The sequence below is a fragment of the Pristiophorus japonicus genome, chromosome 6 (genome assembly GCF_044704955.1).
Source record: "Pristiophorus japonicus isolate sPriJap1 chromosome 6, sPriJap1.hap1, whole genome shotgun sequence".
Taxonomy (NCBI): Eukaryota; Metazoa; Chordata; class Chondrichthyes; family Pristiophoridae; genus Pristiophorus; species Pristiophorus japonicus.
The window spans coordinates 42,531,705-42,546,750 of NC_091982.1; the positions used below are offsets into that span (position 1 = coordinate 42,531,705).

Genomic DNA, 15,046 nt, shown 5'->3' on the forward strand with positions numbered 1-15,046 from the left:
CTACCACTAGGCCACTATAAAAGGGACCCAAACATCCTACGGTGTACTGTATCATAGTTTCCCCATCTTCTCTTTCTTCCAACCCTACCCCAGTAATATTCATATCAGTAGTGATAAGGTTACAAGCTGCCTCCAAGGCTTCCATCACCTGTTTAATTCCTAGGCCATCAAGCAGATGGTTTATATATTTGAGTTAGGTAGCCATGATATCCATGCCTAGTAGCCTGCTGAGAATTGAGGAAGCACATTGCATATACATTGGTAAGCAGGAGGGTGCATTAACTGTGAGTTCTACCCAAACTTCCAATCATATCGTTTTAGAGTGAGTGCCTACCTTTAATGCAACTGAGATGTTCATAGTCACTTTGCTGGTGTTCCTCACAACAATGGGTAACAGTTCTTAACTGGTTGTTTAACATTAAGATGACAGATCAGTTTTGGTTTGATGTGAGGAGAAATATTACCAGGGTTGCTTGGGCAAGTAAACTATTCAGGGATTTAGATACCTATCCAACTCTCTGATACAAGCAAAAACATACTTGGTTCAAGCACAGGATTATTGCTATCTGTCCCTGGGACAACTAAGTCATGTTCATAGGAATAGACATCACAAAGAACTTGATGAAGACTATTGTGTAAGAGTTTAGCTTGATTACAAACTGAGAAAGCAAAAGAAAACATCCTGTAATGAAATTGTTCAGTGCATCTATACATCCGAAACCTTCTTAGTTGCATGTGGAACAGATGGAATTTACAGTAACTGTCTATTTCTAGTATCTGACCCAGAGACAGCTATGCTTTTCCCCAAATTATTTCTACCTTTTTTATATCAGTAGCCTGACTCTGTAGAGTAACATTTTAAACCATCTATCCTTATCAGAGCAGATAAGCATTTCTGGACCTGCCATGGCCAGATTGTTTTTTCTCAGCCTTGCTGCACACCGTTATGCATGGCTGCCTGCAGCCCAGCTCTTCTTTTGGTTGGTCTTCTGAAAACCCTTTGAGCTTCTTTGCTGTTCAGTATCATGGCCCTGTACGAACTGTTGAAAAAAAAAGAAAGTAAGAAGACATCTTTTTCTACTCTTCACTTGCGGAACTGTCATCCAGTGCACTCACTGTCTCCATGCCAACTCTGCTATTGTTCTGAAAACCAGAAAATGTCACCACAGTGTGTAGAAGAATTAATACCAAAACACACAGCTTAAGTCTGCTGTTGCACAGTCGAGATGCTGCTGAGACAGGTAGTGAAGACTTATGATGCAACATGGAGTCCATGGATTTGGTAGATACATTGTAACCTTTGTCCCAGGGTAGATCACAGGTGTTCCATCTGACATCACAGCATTCTGGCTCTGCATTGGTTAAATGGTTTTCTAGTAGCCCTGTTGCACAAAAAGCAAAGAACTAGATCAGAAGAAGTATAGAATCACAGTATTTCTTTCCTCCACTTTTCCCTTATTTGGAGGGTTGTCAAAAGAATCTGTTACCACCCTTTGTGCCTGGCTCCCCTCAGAAGACTTAAATAACTAAGTGGCCTTTTTTTTCTATTGGGACTCATTGTATTCTTGAGCCAGCTGTTGCTGCAGTGATGGCCACTAACCCTGGGGCCTTCTGGTTTTTAGAACAACGACCAGAAAGCGTCCAAGGCTGGAGGCCAAATCTGCAGCAGCTGGCTTTATGCCACCAGGGCTGGGTGAGGTTGCTGTTGGCAGCCAGCCTGCGCTAAGGGCATGTTGGGTTCATGGCAATGACCTGTACCTGCAAATCCAGACAGGTTCAGGTCAGGCGCAGCACACTTTGGGCATGCTGCATTTGACTAGTGCCCTGACACAGCGAAAAGAGGAATATCAGGACCTAACTGCTCGAACATTATATCACTGTAGAAGCCATTGCACTGGATCCCGATCCTGACATTTACATAGATCATGTATCAGCAGGATCAGAAGGTGGAACTGTTGGCAGATTCTTCCACTTCCTAGTCCAGGGACACTGAACCCAGTTGTAAAACCCATTCCACTATCTTGGCTGAGATCAGCTAACTCAACACAGATCAAGGAGGGAACAATAAGAAAAGTAGATGGAAGGGAACATTTAGGATTTAATGGCCATCTTCCCACATCCAGGGTAGACATGAGCATAGAAAAAGAAGCCAATTTAAGAGCTAAGTTTTAAACAAACTGAATTTAAGGGTATGAGGGATTGCATGGGAATGGTAAAATGGGAAGAGATACTGGAAAGAAAAGACGTGGAAGGAAAGTGGAATCGTTTCAAAGGGATAGTTTTTAAAATGCAAAAGGAATTTATCCCTAAAATAGGTCGGGGACAGAATAAAAGAGTAAAACCAGTTTATCTTATTAATACAGTTGTAAAAGGTATTATAGAGAAAGGGAAAGCACAGAGAATTGTTAAATGTTCAGGAAAGGAACAGGATAGGGAGATCTATAAACTTAGGCTAAAGAATGCCATGACACTGATAAGGGTTGCAATGAGGGATCATGAGGAAAACATAGCTGGAATTATAGAGCAGAACAGTATAGCATTCTTCAAGTATGTTAGGAGTAAACAAAGGGTGCAAAGAGAGATTGGCCACCAAAAAATTACGATGAGGACGTGGTGGCTGAAGATAGAGAAATTGAGGAAGTACTTAACCATTACTTAAAAAAATTCATTTATGGGATGTGGGCATGGTTTTGAAGGAATTGAATATCAACCAGTAACGGTAGCATAGCGGTTAAGTTACGGGACTAGTAATCCAGAGGCCTGGACTAATGATCCAGAGACAATAGTTCAAATTCCACCATGGCAGCTGTGGAATTTAAATTCAGTAAATTAAATAAAAATCTGGAATAAAAAGCTAGTGTCAGTAATGGTGACCATGAAATTATCAGATTGTCGTAAAAACTCATCTGGTTCTCTAATGCCCTTTAGGGAAGGAAATCTGCCATTCTTACATTGACTCTTCTAAGGATAAGGGGTAAGCCATTCAGGACCGAGATAAGGTGAAACTTCTTCACTCAGGAAAATTGTGAACCTGTGGAATTCTCTACCACAGAAAGTTGTTGAGGCCAATTCATTAGATATATTCAAAAGGGAGTTAGATGTGGCCCTTACGGCTAAAGGGATCAAGAGGTATGGAGAGAAAGCAGGAATGGGGTACTGAAGTTGCATGATCAGCCATGATCATATTGAATGGTGGTGCAGGCTCGAAGGGCAGATTGGCCTACTCCTGCACCTACTTTCTATGTTTCTATGCCCTCTGGCCACTCAGTTGTAAAAAACCGCTACAAGGAAGAATAAAACCAGACGGATCACCTGGCATCGACCTCACACCAGCAACGGCCACGACAAGGACACACCCAGCCCAGCTGATTCTGCAAAGTCCTTCTCACCAACATCTGGGGACTTGTGCCAAAATTGGGAGAGCTATCCCACAGACTAGTCAAGCAGCAGCCTTTTATAGTTCATACTCACAGAATCAGACCTTTCAGCCAATGTCCCAAACTCCTCCATCACCACCCCTAGGTATTTCCTGTCCCACTAAAAAGCCAGACACACCAGGTGGCAACACAGTGGTATACAGTCAGTCCTCAACTGACTCCGGACCCCATGAAATCTCATGGCTTCAAATCAAACATGAGCCAGGATACCACCTACTGTCCTCCCTCAGCTGATGAACCAGTACTCCTCCATGTTGAACACTATTTGAAAGAAGCACTGAGAGTAGCAAGGGCACAGAATGTACTCTGGGTGGGGGACTTCAATGCCCATCACCAAGAGTGGTTCGGTAGCAGCACTACTGACCGAGCTGGCCGCGTCTTGAAGGACATAGCTGCCAGACTGGGCCTGCAGCAGGTGTTGAGAGAACCAATATGAGAGAAAAACCTACTTGACCTCGTCCTCACCAATCTGCCTGTCGCAGATGCATCTGTCCATGACAGCATTGGAAGTAATGACCACCGCACAGTCATCGTGGAGACAAAGTCCCGTCTTCACACTGAGGAGACCCTCCATCGTGTTGTATGGCACTACCACCATGCAAAATGGATTCAGAACAGATCTAGCAGTTCAAAACTGGGCATCCATCAGCAGCAGTAGAATTGTATTCCACCATAATATTTAACTTCATGGCCAGGCATTTCCCTCAAGCCAGGGGAGCAACCCTGGTTCAATGAGGAGTGCAGAAGAGCATGTCAGGAGCTGCACCAGGCGGATCTAAAAATGAGGTGCCAACCTGGGGAAAGTGCAGCACAGGACTACATGCATGCTAAAAAGTGGAAGCAGCATGCTATAGACAGGGCTAAGCGATCGCACTATCAACAGATCAGAACAAAGCACTGCAGTCCTGCCGCAACCAGCTGTGAGTGGTGGTGGACAATTAAACAACTAACGGGAGGAGGAGGCTCCATTAATTTCCCCATCCTCAAGGAGGCTGAACCCAGCACGTGAGTACAAAAGACAAGGCTGAAGCGTTTGCAATCATCATCAGCCAAAAGTGTCGCTGTCCCCACCATCACAGAAGCCAGACTTCAGCCAATTCGATTCACTCCACGTGATACCAAGAAACAGTTGAGCTCACTGGATACAACAAAGGCTATGGGCCCTGACAGCATCCCAGCAATCATGCTGAAGACTTGCGCTCCAGAACTGGCCACGCCTTTAGCCAAGCTGTTCCAGTACAGCAACAACACTGGCATCTATCCGACAATGTGGAAAACTGCCCAGGTATGTCCTGTCCACAAAAAGCAGGACAAATCCAATATGGCCAATTACCACCCCATCAGTCTACTCTCAATCATTAGCAAAGTGATGGAAGGTGTCATCGACAGTGCCAGGACATCGCTGTAGAAGTTCCTCAGGGCAGTCTCCTAGGCCCAACCATCTTCAGTTGCTTTATCAATGACCTTCCCTCCATCATAAGGTCAGAAGTGGGGATGGTCGCTGATGATTGCACAGTATTCAGTGCCATGCGCAACTCCTTCGATAATAAAGCAGTACATGCCTGCATGCAGCAAGACCTGGACGACATTCAGGTTTGGGCAGATAAGTGGCAATTAACATTCGCGGCACACAAGTGTCAGGCAATGATTATCTCCAACAAGTGAGAGTTTAACCACCGCCCCTTGACATTCAATGGCATTACCATTGCTGAATCCCCCACCATCAACATCCTGGGGGTCACCATTGATCAAAAATTTAACTGGATCAGCTACATAAATACTGTGGCAACAAGCGCTGCTCAGAGGCTGGGTATTCTGCGGCAAGTGTCTCACCTCCTGACTCCCCAAAGCCTTTCCACCATCTACAAGGCACCAGACAATGGACAAATTTGCAGAAAGCACCTGGACCAAACGAGGCTGTGGTACACAGACTGCCCTGAACAACCCACAGCAGACACCACCTTTTTCGAGCCCACAACACACACCCAAAGGATCAACGACACCACCCCGGACCAGGAAATCGAACCCACTAGTCCCACAAATGGCAACTGAATGAATGATCAATCTGTTGTTGGAGGTTATGGTTGAATGTCAATGTGCTGGAAGAGCCCCTTGCTCTTCTTCAAATAGTGCCATTGGATCTTATACCTCGATTTGAGGATGCAGATGGAGTTTCAATTTAACATCTCATCTGAGAGACATCTCCAACAATGCATTGTCAGCCTAGATTATGTGTTTGCCTTGAACTCACAACCTTGTAACTCAGAGACCAGAATGCTACCAACTGAGCCTAGCTGACAATGTGTAACCATCATTTGAGCAGTGTGACAAATTACAGCCTTGATTCATATTGCAGTAATAGGAAAAACATTGCTCACACTTGAAAGGAGTGGACTTCATAGAGGTATGTAAGATATAAATGGCATAGAATAAAGAAATCTAGAAGAAGTAGGACAATGGAGTGCAGGTTCAGCAAATGGAAAATTTAGGACAGATGTCAGGAAAGTCTTCACAGAAAGAGTGATCAATGCATGAAATAAACTTCCCGGTAGGATAGTGGAGACAATTATTCCTGCAGTCATTTAAGAAACATTAGATGCTGTGCTGGAAGAACTGGAGGCTCTTTCCATATAGAAAAGCAGCAATAGGTTGTTTCTTCTTCCTCATCTATATCCACCCTGTGACCTGTTTTTGGGAAAAATTAAAAGTTTCAAAGGGGTTGCTGGGTCAAAGATGGACACAGTCTCACTATTCCTACATTGTAACAATGACTACACTTCAAAAGTTCTTTATTGGCTGTAAAGCACTTTGAGACATCCGGTGGTTGTGAAAGATGCTATATAAATCCAAGTCTTTATTTTAAACTTCCTGTGAACATACTGTGTCCTCATTTGTGGACATTCCCCTTTGACTGTTTCACTGCAAGAAACGCAACTGTCAAGCATTGTGAAATTGGCAAAAGATTAATATTAACACCCCAGATCAAAAGATGAATGGAAAACTGAGGAAATTATAATCAACTTTTTGGCCTAATCTTAGAATTTGAGTTTAATTGGAAAAAGAAAATATCATGTATGTACAGGCTGTTTGTCGCCACCAGATGGTGTCATTGTTGGAGGTCACTGAGTAGAACACACATGGTGCTGCTCTGGTATAAAAGGCCAGCCATTTTGTGAGTCAGGCACTTTGGGCCTGAATAAAGCAGAAGCAAGGTTGTACCTTGCTTAGTTAAACACTTAGTACTCAGTTTGAACCTTTATTGCATACATAACATTTGGTGATGAGGATACAAGGACCTTAGTTTGCAAAAGAAGCACAATTGGATTTTTAGAGCGATTCGTGGAGGGAAAAGATTGGGCAGACTTTGTGAGCCATTTCAACTAGTACTTCATGGCCAACAAAATGAAGGGATCGACAATGCAGATCGGCACCGGGCCGTGTTCCTCCCTGTGTGCGGTTCAAAGATCTACGATCTGATAAAGAATCTACTCTTGCCGAGTGATCCAACAGAGAAAACGTACGAGGAGTTGTGTACATTGGTATGGGAGCACCTCAAGCCAGACGGCGGCATCATCATATCGAGATACCCGTTTTATATACACGTTCGATCGGAGGGCCAGAGCGCGGCAGAATTCATTGCCGATCTGAGACGTCTAGCGGGGTCGTGCAAGTTCGGGACGGTGTTGGCAGACATGCTGCGGGACTTCTTTGTTATCGGTATCAACCTCGAGGTGATCCTGCGCAAACTTCTGGTGGTGGAGGAGTTGGATTTAAAAAGGGCCATCCAGATCACTCAATCATGTATGACGACGGACAGGAGTTTAATGCAAATATCGGTGAAGAACCGAATCTCGGCAAGTACTGTAAATGCGATTGATTCGGCGTTCGGCAGAGTGACACATGGCAGGGCCTATCCGGCTGCATTCGCGAATGGTTCGGCATTAGACAGAGCGGCACATGGCAGGGCCTATCTGGCTACGTTCGCGAAACCTGTGGCTGCCCAAAGTCTGCCAGCAGGAATGTATCCGACTTCTCCGTGTTGGCGTTGTGGGGAAATCATCGGCACCAGCAGTGCCGATTTAAGCAACATAGTTGCAAAGGCATCTCCAGTGCAAGTGTCTGCAGATAAGCAAGCAAGCTGTGACACACCACGTGGAGGATGAGAGTCAGACTAGCGTGGATCCGGATACACAATCTGAGATGCCAGAGGAGAAAGTGTATGGACTGTAATCTTTCATAAACAAAAGTAAACCAATTTTGATTAATGTGAAGTTTAACGGGACACCGGTATGGATGGAACTGGACACAGGGGTGAGTCAATCGATCATGAACGAGAGGGCATTTAATAAGCTGTGGGATACTAAGACTGTGAGGCCCAGGCTGAGCCCTGTTAACGCCAAGCTGCGCACGTACACCAAAGAACTGATAAAGGTGATTGGCAGTGCACAAATTAATGTGTCATATAACAGTGCAGTTCACAGGTTACCGCTGTGGATTGTTCCAGGCAATGGCCCAACGCTGCTCGGCAGGAGCTGGTTGGAGAAAATCAGATGTGACTGGAACGACATAAAGGCGTTGTCGTCGGAAGAAGATACATGTGCCCAAGTATTGAGCAAGTTCCCCTCGCTGTTCGAACCGGGTATCGGCAACTTCACGGGAGCCAAGGTGCAGATCCACATGGACTCAGATGCAAGACCCGCCCATCATAAAGCTTGGGCAGTGCTGTATATGATGAGGGAGAAGGTCGAAATTAAACTGGACAGACTCCAATGTGAAGGGATCATATCACCGATTGAATTTAATGAATGGGCCAGCCCATTGTTCCTGTGCTGAAAAGTGATGGCACAGTCAGAATCTGTGGAGACTACAAGGCTACGATCAACAGGGTTTCGAAACAAGATCAGTACCCATTACCGAAGGCTGATGACTTGTTTGCGACGCTAGCCAGAGTGAAGTCGTTCACAAAACTGGACTTGACATTGGCCTATATAACGCAGGAGTTGGTTGAGACGTCGAAGAGACTTATATGCATTAACACGCACAAAGGACTGTTTATTTACCACAGGTGCCCGTTTGGAATTCGCTCAGCTGCAGCAATATTCCAGAGGAATATGGAAAGTCTGCTGAAGTCCATTCCCAGAACTGGCGTGTTTAAAGATGACATCCTGATCACCGGTCGTGACTCCAAGGAACATCTGAACAACCTGGAAGAGGTTCTACTGCGTTTGGATAGAGTGGGACTCAGACTTAAACGCTCGAAGTGCGTCTTCATGGCACCGGAGGTCAAATTCCTCGGGAGGATGGCATCAGACCTACTGACGTGAAAACCAAAGCCATCAAGAATGCACCCAAGCTGCAGAACGTGATGGAGCTGCGTTCGTTCCTGGGTCTATTCAACTACTTTGGTAACTTCTTACCTAAATTGAGCACCTTACTTGAACCACTGCACATGCTATTGAGAAAAGGCAACAACTGGGTGTGGGGCACATTGCAAGACAGAGCTTTCGAGAAAGCCACCAATCTGCTTTGCTCGAACAAGCTACTGGTACATTATGACCCATGTAAACGTTTAATTTTGGCCTGTTTCGCATCGTCATATGGAATTGGTTGCGTGTTACAACAAGCCAATGAGTCGGGGAAACTTCAACCTGTTGCGTATGCATCCAAAAGTTTGTCTAAAGCAGAAAGAGCCTACAGTATGGTAGAAAAAGAAGCTTTAGCGTGTGTGTACGATGTTAAAAAGACGCATCAATATCTGTTTGGTCTGAGGTTTGAATTAGAGACCGATCACAAGCCACTCATTTCGTTGTTTGCCGAGAGCAAAGGTATCAAGACCAACGCTTCATCCCGCATCCAAAGGTGGGCACTGACATTATCTGCCTATGATTATGTAATTCGCCACAGACCTGGCACAGAGAATTATGCCGATATTTTGAGCCGGTTGCCGTTGCCCACACCGGAGGTGGAAACGTCACAACCGGTAGATTTAATGTTAATCATGGATGCTTTTGAGAGTGAAGGTACCCCTGTCACGGCTCAACAAGTTAAGACCTGGACCAGCCAGGACCCGATATTATCGGTGGTAAAGGGTTGCCTCCTCAAAGGGGATTGGTCTGCCATACCTAAGCAAATTTGCGAGGAGGCCAAACCGTACATTCATTGCAAGGACAAACTGTCTATTCAAGCAGATTGCATATTGTGGGGCAATCGAGTTGTAATGCCTAAGAAAGGGAGAGAGAAGTTTGTGCATGAGTTACACAGCACATGTCCTGGTATAGTGATGATGAAGGCCATCGCCAGGTCCCATGTATGGTGGCCAGGAATTGATTCTGAGCTGGAAGCATGCGTGCATCAGTGCAACACCTGCATGCAGCTCAGCAAAGCACCAGAGGAATCGTCGCTGAGTCTGTGGTCATGGCCATCCAAACCTTGGTCCAGGATCCATGTAGATTTTGCAGGTCCCTTCCTGGGCAAGATGTTTTTAGTGGTGGTGGATGCTTATTCGAAGTGGATAGAATGCATAATTATGTCATCCAGTAAGTCCATGGCAACCATAGAGAATCTCAATGTCATGTTCGCGACACATGGTCTGCCTGACATAGTGATGAGCGACACTGGGTCGTGCTTCATCAGTCAGGAGTTTCAGGAGTTTGTAAAACTTAACGGCATAAAACATGTAAGGTGAGCACCGTTCAAGCCTGCGTCTAATGGGCAAGCAGAACGTGCAGTACAAATTATCAAGCAAAGCATGAGGAGAGTAACCCAAGGGTCACTGCAGACCCGCTTGTCTTGCATACTGCTGAGTTACAGGACAAGATCCCACACACTCTCAGGGGTCTTGCTTGCTGAACTCATGATGAAAAGAGGTCTTAAGATCAAGTTATCTCTTGTACACCCGGATTTAAGTAATCATGTTGAATACAGAAGACAGAGTCAACAAGGGTACCACGATCGCACAACTGTGTCACACGAGATGTTAATGATCCTGTATATGTGTTGAATTATGGTCAGGGTCCCAAATGGATCGTTGGTACGGTCATGGCCAAGGAGGGCAACAGAGTATTTGTTATTAAGCTCAAGAACGTGCAAACTTGCAGGAAACACATGGATCAAACAAAGCTGAGGCACACAAACGAGCCAGAACAGTTGGACGAAGAAACCGTCGATGACCAACCAACCTACCAGCAGCCTTCAGTGGACTCAAGGATCATCAGTGAACCCGAAATTTCCATCATGGACTTGTTCAATAAAAATGGACTTGCAATTCCTGACATCGCCACTGCCACCCCCAACAAATCAGCCATCCAACCACCAGCCACAACAGACTCCGCACATTCATCCAAGGCCGGAATTGAACTGAGACGGTCAACCCGGGAGCGTAAAGCACCGGACCATCTTAACCTGTGAAAGACCGTGATAACATCTCAGAGGAGGGTATTGTCATGTATGTACATGCTGTTTGTAGCCACCAGATGGTGTTATTATTCGAGGCCACTGAGCAGCATACACATGGTGCTGTTCTGGTATAAAAGGCCAGCCATTTTGTGAGTCAGGCACTTTGGGCCTGAATAAAGCAGAAGCAAGATTGTACCTTATTTAGTTAAACAGTACTCAGTTTGAACCTTTATTGCATACATAACAGAAAATTCAGGTAAAACTTCTTCACACAAAGAGTTCTGAGAATGTTGAGCACACAGTCCTAGAAGGCCATAGATGCAAAGTCAATTACTGTGTTTAAAAAGGAAATAAAGGTATTAATGGATATTGGGAAAAGGCAGGAAAATGGGATTAAATAGATGGAGTTGCCATGTCCAACAAAAATGGCAGGGCAGGTTCATTGGGCCAAATGTAAATGAGAGGAATAAGTTGGATCTACTGGATAGTCACAGTGTCCTGTTGATGGATTGAGAAATTGATTCGACAGTGAAATCTGTAAATAGCATGAGGAGGAGTTTTGTGGGAGGAGAGGCACCAGATTGAATCCAACTTTAAATGAAACCAAACCACATTTAAATATGCCTTTTTTTCCGGTAAGGGTGTTGTTACACTCTATTCAATCACAGCATCTTCAACTCATTAAAATAAAGTTAGAAAGTACCCTGGTCATAAACACAGCAGTTAACAGTTTAAGAACTTGAGTGAAATTTGTTACATGGAAACTAGAAAATCAACCGTTTAAATTTGTTTACTTAAAACAAATTATTCAAGCATGCAGAAAATGATTGTTTGAGTGTATAGTGTTTCCTTCGTCTTGGTGCCAGAATAAATATGTGGGGCAGATTTCTGTTGTTTTTACAGAAATGTTATGAAATTGATGAGCTGGGGTTTTGTGCCTGCAACAAGTGGAAGGAGAGAGAGGAAAATCATCAGACGTGGCTCAGTGGTAGCAATGTTGCCACTGAGTCAGATGGTTGTGGGTTTACATGCCACTCCAGGGAATTTGAGCACAAAATCTAGGCCGCCAATCCAGTGCAGCATTGGATGTTAAACCAAGTCTGCCTTCTCGGGTAGATGTAAAAGATCCCTTGACACTATATTTTTAAGGAAATTCGGATAAACATTTATTTTTTGGGAGAGTGGATAAAGGAGAGAGTGGATAAGGGAGAACCAGTGGATGTGGTGTATTTGGACTTTCAAAAGGCTTTTGACAAGGTCCCACACTAGAGATTAGTGTGCAAAATTAAGGCACATGGTATTGGGGGTAATGTATTGACGTGGATAGCGAACTGGTTGGCAAAGAGTGGGAATAAACGGGTCCTTTTCAGAATGGCAGGCAGTGACCAGTGGGGTACCCTAAGATTCAATGCTGGACACCAGCTATTTACAATATATATTAAAGATTTAGATGAAGAAATTGAATGTAATAGCTCCAAGTTTGCAGATGACACTAAGCTGGGTGGCAGTGTGAGCTATGAGGAGAATGCTAAGAGGTTGCAGGGTGACTTGGACAGGTTAGGTGAGTGGCAAATGCATGGTAGATACAGCATAATGTGGATAAATGTGAGGTTATCCACTTTGGTGGCAAAAACAGGAAAGCAGATTATTATCTGAATGGTGACAGATTAGTAAAAGGGGAGGTGCAATAAGACCTGGGAGTCATGGTGAATCAGTCATTGAAAGTAGGCATGCAGGTACAGCAGGCAGTAAAGAAAGCAAATGGCATGTTGGCCTTCATAGCAAGAGGATTTGAGTACAGGAGCAGGGAGGTCTTACTGCAGTTGTACAGGGCCTTGGTGAGGCCACACCTTGAGTATTGTGTGCCATTTTGGTCTCCTAATCTGAGGTAGGACATTCTTGCTATTAAGAGAGTGCAGCGAAGGTTCACCAGACTGATTCCCAGGATGGCAGGACTGACATATGAAGAAAGACTGGATCGACTAGGCTTATATTCACTGGAATTTAGAAGAATGAGAGGGGAATCTCATGGAAGCATATAAAATTCTGATGGCATTGGACGGGTTAGATGCAGGAAGAATGTTCCCGATGTTGGGGAAGTCCAGAACCAGGGGTCACAGTCTAAGGATAAGGGGTAAGCCATTTAGGACTGAGATGAGGAGAAACTTTTTCATCCAGAGAATTGTGAACCGATGGAATTCTCTACCACAGAAAGTTGTTGAATCCAGTTTGTTGGATATATTCAAGAGGGAGTTAGATGTGGCCCTTATGGAGAGAAGGCAGGAGTGGGGTACTGAAGTTGCATGATTAGCTATGATCATATTGAATGGTGGTGCAGGCTCGAAGGGCCAAATGGCCTGCTCCTGCACCTATTTTCTATGTTTCTATGTTTCTAAAATACTGGTTCAGCCTCAACGGGAGTATTGAGTCCAATTCTGGGCACCGCACTTCAGGAAGGATGTGAAGGCCTTAGAGAGGGTGCAGAAAAGATTTACGAGAACGGTTCCAGGGATGAGGGACTTCAGTTTGGTGAATAGATTGGGGAAGTGAGTGGTTAGGATCTGGAATGCACTGCCTGAAAGGATGGTGGAGGCAGGTTCATATGTGGATTTCAAAAGGGAATTGAATAAGTACCTGAAGGGAAAAAAAATGCAAGGTTACATGGAAAGGGCGGGGGGAGTGGGACTAGCGGAAGTGCTCTTGCAGACAGGTGACAGGGACTTGATGGGCCGAATGGTGAATTTATAATGGGGAACAAAGAAATGGTGTACCAGTTAAACAAATACTTTGGTTCTGTCTTCACGAAGACACAAATAACCTTCCGGAAATACTAGGGAACCGAGGGTGGAGTGAGAAGGAGGAACTGAAGGAAATCCATATTAGGCGGGAAATTGTCTTAGGGAAATTGAAGGCCGATAAATCCCTGAGGCCTGATAGTCTGCATCCCAGAGTACTTAAGGAGGTAGTCCTAGAAATAGTGGATGCATTGGTGATCATTTTCCAACAGTCTATCGACTCTGGTTCGGTTCCTATGGACTGGAGGGTAGCTAATGTAACACAACTTTTTAAGAAAGGAGGGAGGAGAAAATGGGTAATTATAGACCAGTTAGCCTGACATCAGTAGTGGGGAAAATGTTGGAATCAATTATTAAAGATGAAATAGCAGCACATTTGGAAAGCAGTGATGGGATCGGTCCAAGTCAGCATGGATTTATGAAAGGGAAATCATGCTTGACAAATCTTCTGGAATTTTTTGAGGATGTAACTGGTAGAGTGGACAAGGGAGAACCAGTGGATGTGGTATATTTGGACTTTCAAAAGGCTTTTGACAGGTCCCACACAAGAGATCGGTGTGCAAAATTAAAGCACATGGTTTTGGGGGTAATGTACTGACGTGGATAGAGAACTGGTTGGTAGACAGGAAGCAGAGAGTCGGGATGAATGGGACCTTTTCAGAATGGCAGGCAGTGACTAGTGGGGTACCGCAGGGCTCAGTGCTGGGACCCCAGCTATTTACAATATACATTAATGATTTGGATGAGAGAATTGAGTGCAATATCTCCAAGTTTTCAGATGACACTAAACTGGGTGGCAGTGTGAGCTGCGAGGACGCTAAAAGGCTGCAGGGTGATTTGGACAGGTTAGGTGAGTGGGCAAATGCGTGGCACATGCAGTATAATGTGGATAAATGTGAGGTTATCCACTTTGGTGGCAAAAACACAAAGGCAGAATATTATCTGAATGGCGGCAGATTAGGAAAAGGGGAGGTGCAATGAGACCTGGGTGTCATGGTACATCAGTCATTGAAAGTTGGCATGCAGGTTCAGCAGGCGGTGAAGAAGGCAAATGGTATGTTGGCCTTCATAGCTAGGGGATTTGAGCATAGGAGCAGGGAGGTCTTACTGCAGTTGTACAGGGCCTTAGTGAAGCCTTACCTGGAATATTGTGTTCAGTTTTGGTCTCCTAATCTGAGGAAGGATGTTGTTGCTATTGAGGGAGTGCAGCGAAGGTTCACCAGACTGATTCCCGGGATGGCAGGACTGACATATGAGGAGAGACTGGATTGACTGGGCCTGTATTCACTGGAGTTTAGAAGGATGAGAGTGGATCTCAAAAAAACTTTTAACATTCTGATGGGACTGGACAGGATAGATGCAGGAAGAATGTTCCCGATGTTGTGGAACCAGGGGACATAGTCTATGGATAAGGGGTAA

At 44.8% G+C, this 15,046-nt stretch overlaps 1 protein-coding gene across 1 annotated transcript in view; it reads right to left on the reverse strand.

Annotated features, from left to right (window-relative positions):
• Positions 1-1,077: 1,077 nt before the first annotated feature.
• nalf2 (NALCN channel auxiliary factor 2) overlaps positions 1,078-15,046 on the reverse strand; it is a 507,847-nt gene continuing 493,878 nt past the window's right edge. The window contains exon 3 of the mRNA XM_070882035.1: positions 1,078-1,382. Within this exon, the coding sequence (XP_070738136.1) occupies positions 1,078-1,382 (305 nt within the window). The remainder of the gene's footprint in view (positions 1,383-15,046) is intronic.